This window comes from Lactuca sativa, chromosome 4 (genome assembly GCF_002870075.4).
Source record: "Lactuca sativa cultivar Salinas chromosome 4, Lsat_Salinas_v11, whole genome shotgun sequence".
NCBI classification, from domain to species: Eukaryota; Viridiplantae; Streptophyta; class Magnoliopsida; order Asterales; family Asteraceae; genus Lactuca; species Lactuca sativa.
Genome location: NC_056626.2, coordinates 287,877,144 through 287,902,036, shown reverse-complemented (window position 1 = coordinate 287,902,036; position 24,893 = coordinate 287,877,144). Strand labels below are relative to the sequence as shown.

The following is a 24,893-nucleotide window of genomic DNA, read 5'->3' as shown; positions in this document are numbered from 1 at the left end:
CCTCATCTTGAGACTTTGACCATTTGGAGATCTGACAAGTCTTGTACTACTGAACATGACAAGATATGAAAACCTGTGCATGGTGGATCAAACAAATTTGCTAGAAGCTTCTACTTCTGGTGGAGAAGTTCTAGAACATCCAATGTTTTTCTTCCCACATTAATTAGAAAGGTTATTCCTTAAGGACTACAAAATGTTGAGTGTATTGATTATTTTCCTCTGACTTCCAAGTACACTTGCAGAATTGTATGTATATTAATGTATCTGAGAAAAGATTTTGAATCGACTCAGTTCATATTTTCAAGAGTTTGGCTATGAAGGTTGTGTCAATTTGTCTGAAATTGAAAGTTGTATCAAATTGTTCCATGTGGCTAAACTTGAAGATGATGAATTAGGACACATGATGTGGCTAAAAATGTATATACATTCACAAGCATTTCACAAAAGACAAAAACATAATATTTTTTTAACTCTACAATTTATAAAATTTTTAAATTATTATTGCCCATCCCAAGCTCGAATAAAAGAAAAGGGTTTATAACATTAAGTATATTAAAGGCCAAAGGGCCCCAACTTTTTGGTTCGCTTAGAGCCCCCAAACTGGTTGAGCCGCCCCTGACTATACTTATAAAGGAGACATTTTTCCTATCACCTCATGCATTTGAAACCCCCACACAAATTTCCAAGCACTTCATGCATTTAAATACCCCACACATTTTCACCTTCAAAGTAATTAATCACACATCAAGAAAGGTTTTATGTAATATGTTTAATAAGAAATTAATGGATAGTCTACTATAAAAATGTCATTCTATTTGAGTAAACACACAAATGCACATAACATACAAAATTCACAAAGAAAATAAGTTTAAAGGTTTTGTGTTTGTTTGAGGGCTTTGGACCATTTTTCGAGCCATGTTATTATTTTAAAGTTTTTAATTTGTAATTTTGTTATACACTACTTTTTTTTTCTTGGATTAAGTATTCTTTTAAGACAATCATTGTATGTTGTGGTTAAAACTTTAACATAAATTGGATTAGATTCATGTTATCGATCATATGTTATGGAAAGTGATATAGATCATCTTTAATTAAATATTGTATATATGTTTGTATGTTGGTGTTGCTTCAAAGTAATAATTAATTAAAAATCATGGATATGTAATATTATCCATAATATCCATGCAAGTCTCTTTTAAAATGTGTGACATCCCCAAATTCATAGTTATTTAAAAAATTTTATTTATGCTTATTTGAAAATCAGAGTATTCATTTTTAAAGAATAATGTTGCAGAATTTATTCCAAGAAAAACATGGTAAATACATTATCAAAGCATTCTTGAGGAACAATATTTTATTCATTTTAATACATTGGGATGTCATCATCAATACAGAAACATAAGCATAAACAGACCTTACATTCATTTACACTAATGATTTACATTTTTTTAATCTCTCAGTGTAATGTGTCTTCGTATCGATACTTGTGATACAAATAGACTGAGTGGGTCAGGTTGGGAAACCTGGTGAGTACATAGAGATTTCAATCCCACAATGTTATATATATATATATATATATATATATATATATATATATATATATATATATATATATATATTAGAACTCAAAAAATATACAATTTCACCATATATAAGCAAATTTACCCCAACCCGTCGATCCTCACAACGACACGATCTGTACTCTCGGATCTAAAATTAACCTCTTTACCTAATCCATACTCCCGGATTGGGTATATCTGTGTAACATCCGAAATTATGAAGGTCGAGAAAGGAAAGAAAAACCCCAAGTCAAGAGGTCTACTCGTTGAGTCCAGGGAGGAACTCGACGAGTAGGGCCAACCGACTCGGCGAGTTGGCCAGAGTTTGGGAAACCCTAAATTTGGGCCTTATACCCTATTTAAAGAACATGAGGCCTCTCGCTCAGCCCCCTTACTACCCCCTCAAGTCCAAAAACGAAACCCTAGCCACCTAACTCCATTTCTTGAGCATTATGAAGCTAAAGGTTGTTTTGTGGTGCATATCTTGGAAGATTGGAAGCAAAGAACGAGGAGGAGAGTTTAGATCCAGCATCTACTTCATTTTGGTAGCTAATAGAAGGTAACAAGTTGTTACCTTGAGCATTCATTTGATAGATCCCTTCATCTTGAGCTTCATGGCCTTTTCTAGCACATTTGTGGCTAGTGCTTGCAAGCAGCACGATCTGAAGTTTGCAACTTCAGATTTGGACTCTCGAAGGTCCTTAGTGCATTAAAGTCTCAAGCTTTTGAGGCTTGAATCCCTCCTCTATAGCAAAACTCTTCCTTGTAGCTTAGTTTTGGCTTTTGGGAATTATTCATACATAAAGGTTGCAACTTTACATGGAAAGCGTGCTCTATGAGGTTGGATCTACCTTTGGGAGAAGCTGTTTGGCTTAGAAATTGTCTGTATAGATTTGTACCTTAGGGGTCGGCGAGTTGGGTCTTGGTTCCCCCAATATTCTTGTTTCAGTGTGAGGTAGTTGGATCTAGAGGAAGACCCAGCCGTTTGGGTTCATTATGGACTTGAAGATCATCGTACGCGACGAGTTCAAGGAACGAACTCGGCGAGTCTAAGGCAATATCCCTAACTTATGAAGATGGACTCGACGAGTTCAAGGGTGAAATTGGCGAGTCATTTGAATAAGCCCCCCCCCCCCCCCCCCCCGCGTGTTTGAAGGTGAAGTCGACGAGCTCAAGGAAGACTCGATGAGTAGGATCGAAGTTCAGAGTTTCGTGTGGATAGTGGGACTCGACGAGTTTGTGGGCCAACTCAGCGAGTAGATTCAACTCGGAGCGTTGACTGTAACGCCCCGATTCCCGTGTATCAATTTGTGGTGATAATTTCTCATGATTTCAAGGTCTACTAGACGATTCGGTTGCCTGACTCGCCGAGTAGCAGCGGGTTGATCCGTGTGTTTAAGTGACCTACTTGCTGAGTCCAAGGAGGGGCTCGACGAGTAGGAACTGGCAGATGAAACCATAAATTTCGGGGTTTCGTACCCTATTTAAGGAACCATTAGCCTCCCTTAGTCTCTTACAGCCTCTAGAGGGTCCAGAAAACCCTATTTTTTGGGAGAGCTTCATTTGAGTGTGTTTTTTTAGCTTTGGAGGGTGGAACTTGTGAAGGGAGCTTGAAGGTCAAGTAGTTAGCAGCAAGGGACTCGTGTGGATCTGCAAAATCTATCCTAGTTAGCTTCATTTAAGGTATCAATTCATGATCTTGCTCTCATTCTTTTTCTAGATCTCTTTGGATGAAATTAGGGCTTCTTGGCTTGGTTATGAAGCTATTCTTGGGTATGAGCTCATATCTGAAGTTGTAACTTCAGATCTGAACTCTCCTTGATTTGTAAGTCCATAAAGTTATCAGCATTGGCAAGTATGAACCCCTCCTTAAGTGTAAAACCCCATTTCAATCTTTGTGTTGGCATTTTGGGTCATTAGAGACTTACATGCACGTAAAGTTTTCAACTTTACGTGATAAGCATGCCTTGGGAAGTTGGATCTGCAGTATGGAGCCTTAGCATGGCTTAGAAAGCATCTGTATGGGTGAAGGACTGAAGGGATTCGGCGAGTCGCATGGTAGACTCGGTGAGTCATATGAAGATGGTCATGAACTCGACGAGTTGGATGAACAACTCGGTGAGTTCGATGAAGATTTCCTTGGGCTCGGCGAGTGGCATGGTGACTCGGAGAGTTGGCAAGTAATGCAAGGAGCTCGGCGAGTAGCTGAGGGTACTCGACGAGTTGAGGTCAACATGGACTGTTGACCTTGATAGTTTACTTTCACTTTGACCAAGGGTTGACCGTTTTGACTTTTGAGGATAATTGGTAAGCGGGTATTTATAAATTGGATCATTGATTGTTAGGTGTTGGAGTTTGGGACAGTGTTTCGGGAGCATGATTTTGTGGTTCAGTCCGGCATTGCAAGGTGAGTTATCCTCACTATATCAACAGGGTCTAAGGCACCAAGTCCAGTCCTTTCTCGGATTGTATACTTGTATTTGTTTGATATGCTTATTGATCTGTTAGATCGGTATCCTGATATATAGGATAATGCTATGTTTAGTGACCTGGTTTAGGTCGGTATCCTGGTATATAGGATGATGCTATGTTAGTGACCTGGTTTAGGTCGGTATCCTGGTATAAAGGATAATATTATGTTTAGTGACCTGGTTTAGGTTGGTATCCTGGTATATAGGATGATGCTATGTTAATGACCTGGTTTAGGTCGGTATCCTGGTATATATTATTTCCAAGATATATTAATAAATAATTTATTCCAATTTATTATTCCAGATAATAAATTCTTCCTCTTCCTCAATTAATCATCCTGTCAAGTTGCTAATGTGAAGGCAACCCAAAAGGACCATGCCACTATCAATTCATGTACATACCAATTATAGTTATAGGCTTATACACCTAATTCAACAATCTCCCACTTGGATAAGTCTAATAACTATATTTGCAAGTACGACTTCAAAAATTGACAAGCAATCATAGCTCTCAAAGCCGTAGTCGAACTCTAACCTAGTCAGTAACATGTCCTTTAGATAAGTGATCAAATATTGCTCCATTCTAAAAGATATCGTATGGACATGAGACATGGATTATAACCATTCTCTGTGTCCAAGATTTGTTTCCTGATTTATGATTTATCACAATTGATATCAGACTACTATTGAACACATCAATTCAGTCCAAGCTTGGCCAAGCGCTTTAGATGTCATTATCAAATCATCGAGGGGCTCACATATATTGCTTTCCCCGTCAGGGCAAAAGGAACAGATAAACTTCGACACATATGCTTGCACTATTCACTCATCAAATCATGCACAACAATACATTTAATAACATCAAGTTACTTATGCGTTTACGTATTATCAATGCACAACTGACTCGTAAACAACAACTCATATGTCTCCATTTCAAGAATATAAGATATTATCGTCTCAAAATTACCCGTGATAAAATCCATGAAGTAATTCTCTGAGCGTGGGTTAATCCAATACTCAAATATCCATTTCAAAAGTACTCATGAATGTTGCAGCAAACCATTTCTATGTATAAACCCTTAGATAATCTACAACTTAATTCACGACAGTCTTAATTTACTACTTACTTCTAAAGTATCATCGATTGCGGATGTTTTGAATAATCCAATTATTCAGGAAGTAAAACATGCGAAATGAAACACAATAATAACTTAATTAATTATGGTATCAAAACTATTGAATATAAATAAAACACTTATTATTTAATCACCATATTAATTAGACTTTATTAATTGTATAATGTTTCTATTAATCAACTAAACACTTGAATTAAACATCAGTCATGCCATGAACATGCATACTATGTCTCTCTACGGTCCTTCCTTTTTGAACAGATCAATTAGACATAATTCCAACGATGCTCATATCACAATTCCAAATCTTTATTACAGGTGTAAGAATTCCAAATTCTTGTCACTACTAAATGTGCTAGAGTCTAACCTTGCATGCAATATCCTTTTGCGATGACGTGGCGTAAAAGTCACCGAGACATAGCCAACGATGTCACAAAATGCTCCATTGAAACTTGTTACTTAAAACAATTTCATGGTAATGAAGTATCAAATTCAAGATACAATTTTTGAATACCTTCCTTGTCAAGATACAATTTTTGAATACCTTCCTTGCATTAAAGTTTCTAACTCACATGTAGATTTCAACAACCAGCTCCCACTATGGAAACATTTCCATATTCCTATATGACCATCAATTTTGAACAAGAATCATCTTAATCCAAAACATGTCAATATGGTTCTTCTAAATACTATACTTCCAACTGTCCATAAGCAACCAATCTTTAACGAACCTCATATTGTCCTTTAACAGCTGCTTAACAACTCTAGTCACATCTTGTTCTAGTTATTTTTCCCTCTTAATGCCCTAGGCATTTGGAAAAATCAGAACAAGTGAATATTATAGCATATGCAATCGATCCTATATCTAAAGCATATGGAATTCGATGCATCATGTCTTACATAAAGACATGATACTTGATCAGTCTCTTGCTATAATATTTCCATATATAGAATTTCCTATGTTGAATCATTTCAACACGTTATTCACATATGTCCAAGACTAAGTTTTATTAAATCCTTCAATCTAAACTTTTAGATTTGAAATGAAGTATGTGTGCTCTCTCCCTTATAACTTTCTATAGCGAAACAATTTTCAAACTTTGCAACTTGAAAATTTGTAACCTTTGTATCCTACAAATAGTATTGCTAATATGCAACACTTAGCATAATTATGCTCCCACTAGTTTTGACATGTACCCAGAAATCAACTGGACTTCTAGAAATCAATACTATTGACTTTATTTCTAAAGTTCAGATTTCTAATACGTGGTGCTTTGATAAGTCTTCATCTAGACTTCTCACGCTCATACACCTTCATTAGATAGCATATGTGTGCGTTTAAACCCCTTCAGAACTTATAGCGATAAGTCCTGAATGTTCAAACTATTACTTGTCATTTCTCACAATTCGAACTATGAAAAGGGACGTTGTAATCATATATGAATTTTGAGAACTCAATTATCATCACTACTAACCATGATATCAATCAGATTTAAAATCTACTAGCAAAAGTGTTTCCTCATAATCATTTTCATGAATTAGAGCGAAAACTATTTCCACCTAGATTTATGGTTTATGTGTTCCCATCCATGTGAATTTTTCAATTCCAACCTACAATCATAAGATAAGGTTGAGGACAAAACCAAACTTAATTTTAGGTTTTCTTTTAATGGAATGAACTTGCGTATTCTTAATTTCTCGCCTTCAGGTAGCACAAGGGCCTACCAGTGCTTCCATGTTATTAAGCAGCTCACTCATATTGATCAATGTACTATCATTGACCAACGTGCTCTGCCTTTTGCAGTCAAATGAGAAGCACAGAACTCACATGCATTGCCAACTCAACTGTAAGGTGCATAGAAATAAGAATATGGCAACTTTACACGATAGGTTATCAACCTTAGGTCATGTGCTAGTGATAACTAAAAGGTTTATTCTTGATTGACTCTTGAAACTCTTCAAGACCAATAAGACTCCCACTGACTTCTTGACATATAAGTTTCTCTCTCAAGGAACAATCCTTGACAAGCAAAAACAAATATCAAAAGTTAGTGTGGATTCTCGACAAGAAAACATCTCATGGAATTGGTCTTAATTTATCCTTTGTTTCAACCAAAACAACACAACTACCAATTCCAAATGTGCTAGAGCAAGAAAAAATTTCTACTCCGCATTTCATGAGGTGTTATAAACCTACTTAGTTCAAAATAAGCTTCTAGATACAATTTGTATTTACTAGAGCATGACTCTAAAGCTTGATTTGATACGAAGTATGATGAGATTAAACCATTTCAACAATATCCGATTTCTCTTCTTAGTCATACAAATGCACTAAGATGTCCTTAGAGGATCAATTGTGACATGGTTCCATAATCATTAAGATGATCACAAAACATGATACTGAAGTACTCTCCTTTCCTTTTAGTTTGGAAAAACCTTTATCTTTCTGCCTAATAGATTCTTCATATTCGTTCTACCACTCTTTGAAACTTTTCAAAGAATCAGAATTACACTTAATCTTATAAGTATAACCATATTCACTGAGCCATCAGTAAATCATGACGAATAAACTTATCTTCCTTTGTGGTGGATCTAAATAGTCCACATTAATATGCACTAGATCCATTAGTCCTTCACTTTGACTCACATAAACATGTGATCAACGAATTAGTATTAATCTTCCAAAGATATAGATTCTCATACATCATACAATTCAAATTGTATGATTCCAAGTTTCTATCCAACTAAACTTGGGTGATGAGAATTCCTTTTTCACTTGGTTGATTATGACATTTCCACAAATGACACAACTAAGAATCAAATCCACAATTAACATTGCTAATAATAGAAATATAACCACTAATTTCCATAAATGCCATTGTAAGGATATATAAAGTAAATAAATCAAAAAAAAACTTTTATTTATAATATGCGGAAAATTTGTCCTTACAATGCAAATATATGAAAGTTATGTTTCTAAATATTTCCTAAGCAATCTATTAATCTATCATAACTCCTAATTAGCAGCTCAAAAATCTGATCATCGAACTATGCGACCGAAATCCATCTCTCACGATCAGATTCAACTTACTTCTTCTTAAGCTTCCTTTTTTTTTTCTCTTAGATCCTGAAGTAGAGTCATACAACTTGACTTTACCATCTCTGCGATCTTTCAGGTAGACAGGGCAGTTTTGCATCCAATGTCCCTTCAATTGGCAACAGAAACATATGGACTTCTCAGGAATAACACATGGGGCTATCTTAGAACTGGCCTTTCTCTTTACCCTATAGTCAAACAGTTTGACCTTGGTTGATCCTTTTCCATTGGGAAGAGAAACCTTTTCTGGACTACCAATGTTTCCATTGTCAATGTCCATGGAAACTTGGGAGATAGATCCTTCAAACATATTTGTTTGATGTGTGCTCTTTAGCATTTATGCTTTAGCAGCAATCACCAAATATGTCAAATTGACTAAGGTCACATCGTGGTCCCTCTCATAGAATTCCTTAATGAACTGACTCTATGAGTCAGGAAGCAAAACTAAAACCAAGTCAATGGCCAACTCCCTTGGGAAAATGACACCCATCATCCCCAATTTGTCAATGTGCGATTTCATTTTCAGAACATGCGCACACGCAGACTTTGCATCTTGATGTTTACTAGCCAATAGGGCTTGAGTGACTTTAAACTGTTCAATTTGAAGAAATCGTGGGTCGGGGAGAATCACTGGAGGAGGTGGGGGAAAATTTGGAGAAGCATGATATCCAGTTCCACCATTTGAAGAAGGGAACATTCTTTCACCTTGATCAACTTCTGGAAGATCATCTTCAAAAGGAATACCATTTCCAGAAGGACGAGAAGAACCATTGTTGTCTTGACTCGACATCTATAAAGGGAGAAAAAAATCATGTTAGTTGATTTATTTAATCCTTAATTATTCACCCAAAATTTAAATTAAGGCTAGGATCCATATTTTCGATGCGAATTCTAAAGAGGGATGTCGTAATCAAATTCGAATCTATTTTAGGTGGGTAAGGCATTTACCAATTTCAATCTTATGAAACTCCTAGATCTTTTGAGATTCATTGAACTATTCAATGGCATTTTTAATCTCGATTATGCTCTCACTTTTTGACTAGGATGCAGAGGATCACAAACGAGATGTGAATAATCATGCAAATTAGCTTTGTACTCTCGATGTCATTTACCATCTAATTAATGTGTCAGTTAACCACACACACGCCATTAATCAATGATAATTTACGAGACACCCATTGCCAACAATATTAGTCCCATATTAGTGTGTTGGTTAACCAGGCACGCTCCACTAACAACCAATAAGGTGCAATGTGCAATTTCATGGGTTAGCATCAAATTCACATTTTTCCTAAAGTAACTAAGAGTGGGATTTAAGAAAATGGTTTAGTTACTTTTAATGAGGATTAAGTTTTCCTATCAAACTCGTTCGGCTAACGACCCTCTACTAGTCAAGATAGCGGTGGGTAAAAGTGGATAGCCAATGACGGTCATTTTATAGACCGCTTTCTTAAGCTCCCCTTATAGACCAGTTTCACGAATGAGGCATACTAACGGTAAAACCGACTTTTCTTACACACACACACACACACATATATATATATATATATATATATATATATATATATATAATTAAACTGTTAATCTTACATATAGTATAGGGTGAATTTTCAAACATTTTAAAATTCCAAGGGTTTAATCTTTTAATAAATTAAACAATTAATTTAATTAAATTTAAACCACATATGTATTTATTAATTACCATTAACAAAATCCATAAGATATATTTTAGGGTTTTCCATTTTAAATTTCCAAAATGAAATCTTTTAATTTTAAATTTCAAACAACCCAAAAATAAATTACTTGATCCAATTATGGATATATTAATTATCCTTTAATTAATCAGTTAATTAAATTATTAACCATATCCACAAGAATAATTACAATCAAATAAATCATCATTATCTAATTATCTCCTAACATTTAGGTTTTTATTTAATTATCTTATATTACCAAAAACAAATTATGGCATAATAAAAAAAAGATAATTAGCAAATATAATCTAGTAAATCAAGTTAGGCAAGAAAATTCAAAATCGGATCTGACGCACCAACTCGACGATTTGGAGGAACAAACTCGACAAGTTTTAAGAACAACTCGACGAGTTTATTGAACATAATGTCGATTCTGTTCCATTCTCCTTTGAACAAGATCACAATGGCATCTATTTAATAGAAAACTAAACCTGGCTCTGATACTACTAATAGGTTTTGAGCAAAACATACATTCTTGTGTGAGCATGCAACCTTAAATTGATTGGATCTAAGTTTTCTCTAGTTAAACATGCAAACAATAACACACAAAGAAGAAACCCTAGTTTCTATGTATATTTATCGAAATTCACCTGATTGGGATGAAAATACATACCTTGATTGTTATATTGTAATAACAATCTAAAACCTTGTAGATCTTGAACTTTGAGAACTTAGTGTCACAAGTGTCGCACCTCTAATGGCTCACAAACATACTTAGCAAGAGGATGATTATGAAAGGAGGAGAGAGGAGTCAATTTTGGTTTTCTTAGGGTTTAGGAACCTTAGCATTTTTTTGAAATCCAGAAGGGGTTATGCCCTTTATATAGTTGTTGGTTGCTTAGAGCCAAAGCTAGGGTTAAGATAAGGAAACCCTAATCTTTTTGCTTAAGGCCTAAGCAACTCATAGATCCTCATCCTTAAGGCCATGAATGAAATTTCTAGGGTCTTCCCTAGAGAATTTCGTCCTTCCCTCCTAGGATGGTCCAAGAGCCAAAATCCACAACTAGCAATAAATTGCAAAACAGCCGATGCATTTTTAATTAATTCATTTAATCCCAAAATTAATTCCAAAATAATTTCTGATTAAATATTAATTAATAATATGATTTTTAATTAATATATTATGTTCATAACATATTAATAAATCATTTATTCCAATTTATTATTCCAAATAATAAATTCTTCATCTTTCTCAATTGATCATCTTGTCAAGTTGCTGGTGTGAAGACAACTCAAAAGGATCATGTCACTATTAATTTAAGTAAATATCAATTATAATTATGGGTTTAGACACCCAATCCAACAGTTTCTCGTTTGTACTGCCGCTGATAAAGGTTATCTCGACATGGAGTTGAAAAGAGAAAAATGAAAGGGATAAAGGGCGCGCGTAGGGTACGAATGTACGATTGGTGGGCCCATCTTATTTTGATGTATAATCTTTACAAATAATTAGCAAACAATATAAATAAAGTCAAACAAAAATATAAAAAGGTATATTAGTCTTTTTAACTCGATTAGGGACCAAACATGAAACAAAACCAAACCCTAAGGATGGTCCGAATTAAAAATTCTTTATATGGACTAAACACACAGATTACCCCAAACCATAGGGACTATTCGTGTAATTTACCCTTTTAGTTATTTTGGTTAACAATGTTATAATATGAACAAATGAAAGTCGGATGTTATAAAAGAAACTAAAATCAATTTATTGTTTTTATATCGATAAAGCCGTCTACCGGACGGGTATACCACTAATTACCTTGACTTCAAAGCACCAATCTAATAAGTGTAAACCTCCCTCCAGTGATGAAGTCTTTACTTCCACACAAAAGCTTCTTTTTATCCCAAAAGGCTTCATTTTTAAATTTGATAATAGGATATCAATATTGTGTATTATAGACACTTGCATAGAAAAGTCCCCTAAGAGGTTAACAAGATTCACCATTCTTTCCATGGAACCAACCCCGAAAATGTTTTTTTTTCTTTTTTTGTATATTAACTTTCTATCTGAAAGCCAATTAGACAAGTCCCTGAGAGATTAACAAGATTCACCATTCTTTGAAGTCTCCTCCCACTTTAACTCCATCAAATACTAATCCTCGTCTAGCTTTTAAAAGAATCACATTTACACCATTCATATCAATAATAAATATAAAAAAGGAGATAAAGGTCTATAGAAAAATGAGATAAACGTTTTTTTGAACGCAAACCTTTTGAGATCATAAACGTTAACCAAAAGAGATGAAAAACAAGAGTGAAGCACGTGTAATCCAACTTTTCCATTTTTTTTTTCGAAAACCAATCAAGATACCTTCAATTCAAATAATTATGTATTTTCAAAATCAACTACATATAACATAAATTGTTTCTTTGCAATTTTAGACCAACAATCATCTCATTCACTATCAAAGACCCATCTAGGATTTGCTTCCTTGAATGTAAACACGTTGAGTTGGACTACCAACGAACTAAATGACGTGCTTCAATGGGTTGGCTAAAAAGTTTGCACTTGCTTTTATATGTGCATTAGAATTCTAAGGGGATCGGATACCTTCGGGATAATAAATGCAATGAAAGAAGAATTACACATCATGATTTCCAAAATGTCTCACATCCATAGTTTTGATCTCACATTGGCATAAAGGAACAGAATTTTCAAAGCACAATTGTGTAACAAATGAATAAATACAATTATATTGTTACTTCTAACATTTATGATTTGATAATTTTAAACATTCTTTAAAATTACACAAGTATTGAGTCATTCCTAGTTATTGAACTTCTTGATTTCTAAATCAGAGATCAAAATTAACACCGAACATCTTCAATACATCAAGCATTTGATCGTTTTTATCATCATATTATATAACATCACATCAATAATCAACAGAAACAACTCTATAGACTTCTTTCATATCATCAAAGGACAATCCCAACAAACAAAACTCAAAACCCACATTGATCTAGCAGATCAAGATTATTCTTTTTACTTTTATGAACCAAAAGCAAATCATTTCAACGCCGTAACTATTTTCCTTAGCACGTTAATACATAATCAAGATTCAAGATTAATGAAATTAACCTCATAATTTGGATCTAATCAGCCGGTTCTAGAAACATACGCCACAGAAACAGCAGCAGCTGCTACAAGTGTACTTGCAGATGACACCATTGCCCAGAAGCTCTTCTCCTTACGAACTTCAGCAGCAGAATTTTCAACCATTTCAAGTTTCCTCTTCATTTCTTCAACTCTGCTCTCTTTCTCCTTGAAAACCCTCTTGATTTCTTCAAGTTCTGTAGCGGGATCTTTTATCTCTTCTTCATACCCATTTCCACTTCCTAGGTCAAAATCACGAGTGGTTTCATTACTACCCGATAATGTTTTCTTCAAGATATTCAAGACCCGATTTGAATTAGCTTCTGCTAATCCAATTTTGGTCTTTGTTTTATCAAATTCGACACGGGCTTCTTCAAGTTTTTCTTCTAAAACAGCCATGTTTTTCGTCAACTCAGCACAACGATTTTCCAACTCGTTCTTTTCTGCAAGATTTTTCGAATTTTCTTTTGTCGTTCTTGATAAATCTTCATGTAAATCTTTGATTCTCTTTTCCAGTTTTGTAATCGTGCGTTGCAAATCGGTTTCAGTGGCTTCTTGTTCATGAAGGGTCTTGAGGGCTTTGTTTCTTTCGATTGTGGCTTGATCGAATGAAGCTTTGTACTTGCTAACTTCTTCCTCTAATTGTTGAAGTTTCTTGTTTTGATTGAATGTAGAGCTTTCGAGTGATGAAATTGTCTCTTGAAATGCGATCAATTGTTCTTTCATGTCGACGATTTCATTTTCCGCTTGAAACTTGGCATCTTGTAATTCAGATTTCTCTTGAACTATCTGCTCGATTGTAAGCTTCTGGAGCTCTACTTCTTTCATGGCATCCTGCAAATCCTTTAGAACGGAACTTTTATCGTTATCCAAACTTTTGATGACTTCATCTCTTTCGATTGTAGCTTGATCCAATGAGGCTTTGTAGTGGCTAACTTCTTCCTCTAATTGTTGAAGTTTCTGGTTTTGATTGATTGTAGAGCTTTCGAGTGATGAAATTGTGTCTTGAAATGCGATCAATTGTTCTTTCATTTTAGCGATTTCACTCTCCCCTTGAATCTTGGCATCTTCTAATTCTGTTTTCTCTTGAACTGTCATCTCAATTGTATGCTTCTGCTCCTCTATTTCTTTCATGGCATCCTGTAAATCCTTTAGAACCAAACTTTTCTCGTTCTCCAAACTTTTGATAAGTTCATCTTTTTCGATTATAGCTTGATCCAATGAAGCTTTGTAGTGGGTAATTTCCTCCTCTAATTGTTCAAGTTTCTGGTTTTGATTGATTTTGGAAGTTTCATGTGATGAAATCGTGTCTTGAAATGCGCTCAATAGTTCTTTCATCTTGACAATTTCAGTTTCTCCTTGAATTTTGGCACCTTCTAATTCGGTTTTTTCTTGAACTATCAGCTCGATTGTATGCTTCTGGTGCTCTATCTCTTTCATGGCATCCTGCAACTCTTTCTGAACTGAACTCTTCTCATTTTCCAAACTTTCAATACGTTCAGATGTTTCTTTCTTCTCTTCAAACAACCCATCAATCTGCTTTTGCATTATTACCTCATTTCCTGAACTTGTGGCGTATTTGCTCTCCACATCATGTAAATCTTCGATTTCTTTTTCCATTTCTGTAATCTTGTGTTGCAAATCGGTTTTCATGGCTTCTTGTTCTTCAAGAGTCTTGAGGGCTTCATCTCTTTGAATTGTGGCTTGATCCAATGAAGCTTTGAAGTGGCTAACTTCTTCCTCTAATTGCCTAAGTTTCTCGGTTTGATTGATTGTAGAACTTTCAAGTGATGAAATTGTGTCTTGAAGTAGGATCAATTGTTCTTTCATCTTGACAATTTCAGTTTCCCCTTGAATCTTGGCATCTTCTAATTCGGCTTTTTCTTGAACTATCAGCTCGATTGTATGCTTCTTGTGCTCCAACTCTTTCGTGGCATCCTGCAACTCTTTCAGAACCGAACTTTTCTCGTTCTCCAAGCTTTTGATTTGTTCATCTTTTTCTTTCTTTTCTTCATCCAAATCATTGATTTGCTTTTGCAATATCACCTCGTTTCCTGAACTTGTGGCATATTTGTTCTCCAGTTCATGTAAATCTTCGATATCTTTTTCCATTTCTGTAATCTTGTGTTGCAAATCGGTTTTCAGGGCTTCTTGTTCTTCAAGAGTCTTGAGGGCTTCATCTCTTTCGATTGTGGCTTGCTCCAATGAAGCTTTGTAGTGGCCAACTTCTTCCTCTAATTGCTCGAGTTTCTCATTTTGATTGATTGCAGAGGTTTCAAGTGATGAAATCGTGTCTTGAAATGCTGTCAATTGTTCTTTCATCTTGACGATTTCACTCTCTCCTTGAATCTTGGCATCTTCTAATTCTGTTTTTTCTTGAAGTATCTGCTCGATTGTATGCTTCTTGTGCTCCAACTCTTTCATGGCATCTTGCAACTCTTTCAGAACCGAACTTTTCTCGTTCTCCAAACTATTGATTCTATCATCTTTTTCTTTCTTTTCTTCATCCAAATCATTGATTTGCTTTTGTAATATCACCTCGTTTCCTGAACTTGTGGCATATTTGTTCTCCAGATCATGTAAATCTTCGATTTCTTTTTCCATTTCTGTAATCTTGTGTTGGAAATCGGTTTTAATGGCTTCTAGTTCTTGAAGAGTCTTGAGGGCTTCGTCTCTTTGGATTGTGGTTTGATCCAATGAAGCTTTGTAGTGGCCAACTTCTTCCTCTAATTGCTTGAGTTTCTCATTTTGATTGATTGCAGAGCTTTCAAGTGATGAAATCGTGTCATTAAATGTTGTCAATTGTTCGTTCATCTTGACGATTTCATTCTCTCCTTGAATCTTGGCATCTTCTAATTCGGTTTTTTCTTTAAGTATCTGCGCAAGCATGAGCTTCTGGTGCTCTAACTCTTCCATGGCATCCTGCAAATCTTTCAGAACCGAACTTTTTTCAATCTCCAAACTTTTGATTTTTTCATCTGTTTGTTTCTTTTCTTCGACAAACCCATCGATTTCGTTTTTCAGTGCTACCTCGTTTTCTGAACTTACAGCATACTTGTTCTCCAGATCGGTGATTTTCTCTTGCAATTCTTGCTCTTCAAATTTCATGTCCTCTATGTAATCCTTGAGTTCAGCCAATAAATTTTGCAGCTCTTCATTCTTTCTCTCCTGGGCGTCCTTATCATCTTCAATCGCCTTTATCTGTTGCAGTAGGGTGTCAACAGTTTTCTTCAAAACATCAATCTGTTCATTCGCTTCAACAAAACTCTCCTGAATCATGTTCTTTTCCTTCGTTATTGACTCAATTCGTTGCATATTGACTTTATTTTCGTGGACTAATCTGTCAAAATTAGCCTGTAATTCCAAAATTTCTTCCGAATTATGGGCTTCGGTTTTTTCTGCTTCCCTTACCTTCATCTGCAACTCATCCACCTCTTGAATTTTAGCACCTAACATGGCCCTAACTTCATCACTCTCACCACAAGCACGAGATGAAACACGTCTCTCTTCATCAACCTTAGCCATAAGTTCATCGACTCTTCTGTTCAAATCCATAATTTCGGATTCTTTCTCACTCTTCGATTTCTCCATTTCACTCTTTTCCTCCAAAGCCCTTTTCATCTCACCCTCCAAGCTCCCGACTTTCTCCATCAAACTCTCGATTTTTTCCTCCGCCAGCTGATTCACCTGCTGAGTCACAAAAACGGAAACTAATCCCTTCTCAATCTCCAACTTCACCGCTTGTTCAGTCATCCCATTAATCTCCGACTGCAGCAAGCTTTTATCCATTTCAGACCGACTCAACTCGGATTTCAGATGAGCGTTCGACTTGGTTAATGAATCGACCTGTTGACGCCGCTCAACGGTCTCTTTAAGTAACAATGCATTGAGAGATTTCAGTTTCTTAATCTTCACTGGAGCAGGTTCATCCATTTCGTTATCATGGGCTGTGTCTTGGGATTTGCTGGAGTTGCTTTCAGCTTGGGGGTCTGTTTTCTTTTTAGCCATTGGTTAGGGTTTAGTGCTTTGTGTGGTATTGAGATTAGGATTTGAGATTGAAGATGAAGGGTTTAGAATTTATCGAAGTTTAGAATTTTTGTGGTGGAGGAGGATAAGAAGGTATATGAGAGGATTGTGTTTTTAGGGTTTATGTTCGACTTCGGGTTTGAATTCAAAATTTATTGGCCCGGGAATCGAGAGAAATACATGCGCTGGGCAAGTTGAGGGTAGTGTTAAGTTACATATTTAGTCCTTAAACTATTTATAAACTTCAGTTTTTTAACAATTAATAATCACTTTTACATTGGTAGTCTATAGTAGTCCTAATCAGTTGGCGAACATTTTTAAACACGTTTTTGTGACATTTTTGGTGATCTACTTTAATTAATTAGTCTACGTGTCCACACGAGCTTTATAATTGCACTTATTCATTAAAATAATAATATAAAATACAAGTGCGTCTAAATTTATTATTTTTGGACTTAAAAAAAAACAACGATCACAAATAACGAACATGAGATTGTGAAAGTTTTTTCTTTGTTTTAAACAAAGCACCACCAATAAATTCTCATGGATACAATTTTACTATTTACGAATAATATTTTTAATATAAACGTTTCCAGCAAATAATTATTGAGTACCCTTTTTCATACGAGTATCAATCCATACCACTATTATGTTATGTTTATTCTCCACGATTTAATAGAACATGGTACCCTAGTACCTCATTTGCAATATCTTTAACCGAACCAAATTGTCCAAGTACCCGAATGAAGCATGAGGAGGCGTTTAACATGGTTCTATTTTACAGGTACCCACTAAATATTAAAAAAATCAAAATCATTCAAAAATACAAAATAAAATAAAAACATCCAATATATATATATATATATATATATATATATATATATATATATATATATATATATAAAAGTTCACGTTAGATCTAGAAAATTGAATAAGAATTCAAAATATACAATAGCAATATTAGATTATAATCAAAAACTTACTTGAAATACCCAATTATGACACGGTGGCTAAAAACTTTAAACTTCTCTAGTGTTGTTAATCATCACCTACTAAGACTAAGCAGAGTGGCACTCACCACTTGCCTCGCCAGCATCGCCAACCTCGCTAGAACACCGCCCCCTAGCCCTCGCTAGGGGGGTCGCCAGAGACGTGCTAAACCTTTGGTGCGAAGAGAGAGATGGTGAGGAACAAATTTGATTGGTGGGAGTGAGGTTTGACCGAATTCAAGTTTATAGTTTCGTTTTGAAAAAGCCCTAGCGTCCGGAATTAATCGAATTTGACTGGATGTGCAAGAACGAATTAAAATTTCCCAAAATTTGGATAATGTGTTGGGAGTAAGTCTTTCACCTTTGTTAATCTTAAAGATTTTTCTGGTTTTGATCTTGAGAACCATTCTCAATCTTTAAAGTTTTATTATGTTTTTTCAGTCTTGTTCATAGACTCTTCTGTTTTCTAGTTTAAAAAAAATTGTTCAGATCATTAAGCTTTAGATTTGTTTCCATGGCTATGACTATCTGCTGTTATTTTCCTGTGCACACCAGGTGTTCAATCATTTGCCTCTGTGAGAATATCACCGTGTAATTCAAATCAAAGCTATTAAAAATGCTTGAAATTAGTTGTAACAAAATACTAAGATTAGGAATTAGAGATGCTCCACGTGATCATGTCTGGTGGCTTCTGTTATATGGATTCAAAGAAACATTTAATATGCTATAGATGATCATGTCTTAATTACCTCTATTTTGATTTGATTAATCGGCACTTGTTGATGCTCCTCGCATGGTAAGAGGCCAAATGAACTTCAAGAGGTTATAAATATTGTGTCCTAAATTGTAGTGTTTCATTTTTCATATAAATATTGTGGATTTTGATCATGAGGAATCTAGAATATGGATTTAAACGACTTGAATTCCATGATCTAACAAAGTTCAAAATGTCATTGCTTGCAGAAAGTGTGCCATCAGTCTACCAAGTCATGAGGGTATTGCCATTTTTTGGAAGGTTGCAGCTTAAATGGTCGTGGAACATGTGATGTTAGATAAATGTAGTTAAATTTGGTCCCAGAGGTATTTTGGGAAAACTTTCCTAATTTAAGGTTTTGAGTTAGTTTAGGATTCTAAATGTAGTTGAATGTGATGTTAGATAAAATGTTTGTGTATTAAAATAATGTAATTAAATTAAATTAGAAAAAGAAAATAAAAAAAATGAAGTGTTATGAGTGTTACCACTCCTTACCAAATGCTAACCTTACGTGTTAAATGAAAAAAAATGAGGTGGCATCCAAAAAGTTGATGTGACAATGTGCTAGGTGTGTTACCACTCCTATTAGCCTAACAAAGACACACACTAAAGTAATAAATTATAGGGATGATGACTTGAAAGGGTAACGAACTTTCGATTTTGTTCACATTTAGTCACTAAACTTTTTTTCATTCTTTTATTTGCCACTGAACTGTATTTCTAGTTAAATAATCACAAAACTCAATAATTATTCAAACTTTTTAAGAAAATACAATCTCAAATATAAATAAATTGTCCGCGTAAATTAAAAATGTCTAAATTCTAAACAACTTGACTTTCATTTTTGATATCCTTTTTAATAGTAAATATACTAATATGATGTATGTCAATACATGGAGTATAACAACATATGTAATGTATCAATGTATGTATGTATTATTTTATAAACAACGTATATGGTTTAATATATGTCAAGTTATGTGTTGCATAATTATATAACACAAAATTCATACATATAATATTAGGATAACTTTTATACATATAATATTGCATAGTTTCATAACATAAAACTTATACATATAATATTGGTTTCGTTTTTTTCGTTTTTTATACATTTTTCGGGGGTTTTTTTTTTGTATTTCATAGATTTCTTCATCAACAAATGTTGTAAAAATTTAACAAAAATACATAATTTGCTAAACCATAATACAAGAGGAAAGTTTGTTCATATTCAGTCATTAAACTTTTTTGACAAGGAAATGAACTTTCAAATTTGTTCATATTTAGTCACTAAACTTTTTTTCATTATCTATTTGTCATTGAACTATTGAAATTGTTCACATTTTACCCTTACGACCGGTTGTTACCTTATACTATTGAAACTGTTCACATTTTACCCTTATGACCGGTAACAACCGGTCATAAGGGTAAAATGTGAACATTTTCTATAGTTCAGCGGCAAATAATAATGAAAAAAAAAATAGTGACTAAATGTGAACAAATTCAAAAGTTTGTTACCCTTTCAAGTCATTATCCCTAAATTATACTAGAGAGACTGATAAGACATATATCGGTAGGGCTCATACATATATATATATATATATATATACATATATATATATATATATATATATATATATATATATATATATATATATATATATATATATATATATACACACACAACACAAAGCATGATAAAAATATATGTAATTAATTAAACTCCTTTGTGAACACATTTACGTTTTATTAACATCATTTGTGGTTCGTGCTTGTCCATAACAAAAACTTAACACCTTATGTCGAACAGTTCTCTCATTTATCCCAAAACACCATCATGTTCACAAAACACTACAGTTATTCAGAAAGCACACCCCTTTCACAAAGCAAAAACTTGTTTGGGTAAATGATATAGGGTATAGGGTATAAACCCTTTCACATAGCACATACACGTTTGGGTTAATGGTATAGTGTATAAGGTATAAGATATAAAGTGTAATGCGTGATTTTTACCCTAAATTTTTTATTTAATTTTGTAACATCCTGACGATGAGGTATTTCAAAATTTAACCCATAAGTATGAAGATTTATTGTATTTAGCCCTTGTATGTGAAAAATGTTGCAAGATGACCCATAGTGGCATTTTTGTAGATCTTTGGATGAGGCCACGTTCGTTAGGCGTATGTAGTGTACGCAGGGCGTACGTGTATGATTCTCAAACCCTAATTTTTAGGTTTTGGACCCTATATAAACATCTTTAACTCTTCATTTCTGATTCTCTCACCAGCCTCCAACCCTCATTTTGTCCATTGTAACCCTAATCTCTTATGTGTGCTTCTTTGAGCTCAAAAGTGTGTGTTTGTGGCGCCATTGAAGCAAGGTGAAGAAAGAAGCTTCAACTTGGAAGATCAAGACCTTATAGATCCAGGAACATCTCACCTCGAAGCTTCCTTTTGAGGTATAAAGTTATGCACTTGATGATTTTATGCGTAAATCTAATTTAGCCATCAAGTTTGTGTCCTTTGGTCCCATTAGTTGGGTTTTTTTTTAGTATAAGCTGCTCCAATCCATTTAAGTTGTCCTGTTAGACATTTTGAGGTGTTTAGAAGCATAAAAATGTAGTCTTGATCACTTCTTCCCTTCCATGCATGAGTTACAAGGTCTTAATGGGTTAAGTGGTTAACGTTTTTAATGTTAAGCACTTATTGGCCTTGCAAGGCCATAAAGTTGGAAACTTTATGGTCAAAGACGTCATTTGGGGCTTAGATCTAACTTTGGACATAACGACTTGATGTATTAAGCTCTTAATGAGAAAAGGGGTTGATCAGGTGCGTACGTTGGGCATACCAAATGGTACGTTGCACTTACGCGGTCAAAGTCCCGATTTTTGGGTCAAGCGGAGTACGCCCCAGGTACAAATGAGTACGCCCCGCATACAGATGAGTACGCCCATCGTACTCAGCTGGGTTGACTCGGTTGGTTTGTTGAGCTTGATCTTTGACCTTGACTAAGTTTTACCTAAGGTTATTTTAGGTAATTTATAGTGGTACTTGAGATCGGTCATTATTTGGTGTTTAGGTGACCAGTTGAGTTGTCGTTCGGAGCTGTGTTATGTCAGATTTCTTTTTTCAAACTGAGAGGTGAGTTCTCCTTAGTGTACTCGTGGGTCGAAGGCATCAATGGCTGCCCACTAGGTTATGTATCCTGGTTATAAGATAGTGTTATGCTAGTAGATGATCGATTAATAGATCTGTTTGGTTATCTGTATTTCCGGTTCAGTGTTTATGTTTGTTTATTACATATGTCGACATATTATTCTTGGGTTGAGGCGGTCATGCTTTTTCTTGTAGGCTAAGATACCCGAGGCGGTCCGGATAGGCTATAGGCCCTACGAGGCGTTCTAGTAAGGCCGAAGGTCTATAGAGTTATCCAGATAGGTTGTAGGCACTGCGAGGCAGTCCAATCAGGCTGAAGGTTCATATTTGCATGCTTTGTTAGTTTTCTAGTGTGTTGGTACTTTGGGGGAACTCATTAATGTCACACCCCCAAACCAAGGATGGCGGAAACGTCCGGGGGTGGAGGACTTCATGTATAGTATCATAAAAACAAGTATAATAGTGATCAAAGTAAATACAACCATCATAAATATAATCGAGAAAGTTACATGGTTTCATGAGTTACATGTTTCAAAATCGATTACAATATAATGATAAAATGGTTTGTCTGACGTCGTAGCGTTCCATCCTCAAAAGCTGGTAGTTACCTGTTTCTATTTATTACCTGAGAATACAAGTAGTTTTGAAATAGTGTCAACAATTAATTTGGTGGGTGCATAAGCTTTTGTATATGGAGTTGAAATCCTCTCTTCGTAAATGTAGTGTTTGTTCATGAAAAATCCAATAGTTTCCTTATAAAATAAATCGTAGTCTTAAGACTTAAAGACAAAATGTACAAGTATTTTCCATACTTATGATTGTAAGTGCAGTTTTAAATAAATAAAACTCATATATATGTAAAAATCCCCATAAACTATATGTGTCGTTGTTTCCCTATGTGTCACACCCCGCTAAAGCGGAAACACGAAGCATGGCAGTATAAAGGGTTTCATAGCAAAAGTTAAAAGATAACACCAACCATAGTATTAAAAATCATTACAATTTTACAATGGGTTTGAACAACTTTTAAAAGAAATTACAATGAAAATTGGAATGCAACACATGCGAATGCTCCTAACAGTGAAGTGTCCCTAAGTGCCACTTACTCGATGATTCCTGAAAAAGCATGTAAAACGAGCGTCAACTATAAAAATAGTTGGTGAGTACTCACAGAAAAAAAAAATATTGGTTTCATGAATTGAAATCAAAGTTTTGATAAAAGTTTCCATAAATAGAAATATATTGCAAAATTAAGTATTAAGTTTGCATAAACAAAGTTCATTGCATAAATAAAGAAGTTTATTGACATAATAAATAACAAGTTTGTGTGTGTATGAGCAAACAATGAGTTCCCAATCAAGCCTATGTCTGATGCTCTATCAAGATCTATGCTTATCGTTCCATAGATTATATGGTATCATGCACTCCAACAATCGGGCGAGTGAGGAGTTGTCAGTTCCTAATAGCGCTATCCATAATGACCATTGGCTCAAAGAGTTAATGGTTGGAGTAAAGTATAAGGGAAGGGACTTAAGACGATAATGCCTCATGTTTCGTGTTGCATAGACATACATAGATAAATATAGCAAAATATAGCAATCTAGTTTGATACAAATCAATTTAAATACAACGAACAATAAACAATTTTTCGGACATGCTTTTCCACCCCAAAATATAAAAACCGAAAATAGGGGAGTCGTGAATACTCACAATATGCATTAAGATGATGCAAATGGTGCCTTCAACTACGATCCACTAGTACCACTATCGATTCCTACACGATGTTACACACTAATGAGTCTCTAATAGAAAGCTAACACTAGTATATTTGCTACTACAATAGAATTATGCTGATATTGTGTCAAAATTTAATATTGATAAGTTACAAACATTTTTCTGAAATGGTAAAGTTTTATAACTCATGTGATTAAGACAATTTTGGATATTGATTTCCAGATTTTTGTAATATTAATTGAGGGTATTTCAACACATTTAAATGTGTTTTAAGCTCTTAAAAAGCTAAAATATTATCAAACAATTTCCAAAAATTGTCAAACTTTGCATTTTTATTCTAAATACAGTACAGGTCTTCCATAAATTTTCCTTTGAATTTTTTATATGATTAACTATTTTTCTAAAATTTTAAGCTTCATAACAATATAAATTCGTGAAAAATAGCATCCAAGTGATAAAAATTCCCAAAGTTTTTACGATATTGACATTAGACATATTTAAGCTGGAAAAATATAAAAATGGATTTCTAAACTGTTTAACCCAATTTTATGATTTGTGTGCATTTATTCTAATAAAAAATGAAATAATTAGAAAACAGTTTCCACAATTTTCCTAACTTTTTGTATTACTGTTATTAAACATTCTTAATCTGGTAAAAATATAAAAATGGATTTCTAAACTGTTTAACTCGATTTTATAATTTTTGTTCATTTATTCTAATAAAAATTGAAATAAATACAAAACTGTTTCCAAAGTTGCCCAAACTTTTTGTAACACTGTTACTATACAAGTAGAAGCTGTAAAAAATAAAAAATATATTTTTCAATTAGTCTTTCTATTTTTATTTGTTTTATCCTCTTAAATAATTATTAAAAAGTTAAAGTAAATTACCAAAAAAAATTTAAACTTTATTTACAGTGTAAATAATCTGGAAAAAATTCCAATGGTGATTTTTATATAGTGTAATCCAATTTTGTGGATTTAAGTGTGTTTAATCTTATAAAATAGAAGAAAAATAGCATACTGAATAGACAAATCATCCAAATTTTTATTTAGAGTTATAATAGATTATAAGGTTGTCTGGTAAATGTTCATGAATTTGGATGAGTATAAATAGTTTT

The 24,893-nt window shown here is 34.2% G+C and overlaps 1 protein-coding gene across 1 annotated transcript; it reads right to left on the bottom strand.

Annotated features, from left to right (window-relative positions):
* Positions 1 to 12,900: 12,900 nt before the first annotated feature.
* On the bottom strand, positions 12,901 to 17,334 carry LOC111919885 (uncharacterized). The gene has a single exon (XM_023915441.3). The coding sequence runs from the start codon at positions 17,120 to 17,122 to the stop codon at positions 13,118 to 13,120; it is 4,005 nt and encodes a 1,334-aa protein (XP_023771209.1). The 5' UTR covers positions 17,123 to 17,334; the 3' UTR covers positions 12,901 to 13,117.
* Between the last annotated feature and the right edge of the window lie 7,559 nt (positions 17,335 to 24,893).

Excerpts from the sequence above, each read along its gene's own strand:
- LOC111919885 (XM_023915441.3), bottom strand. The coding sequence starts at position 17,122 with ATGGCTAAAAAGAAAACAGACCCCCAAGCTGAAAGCAACTCCAGCAAA.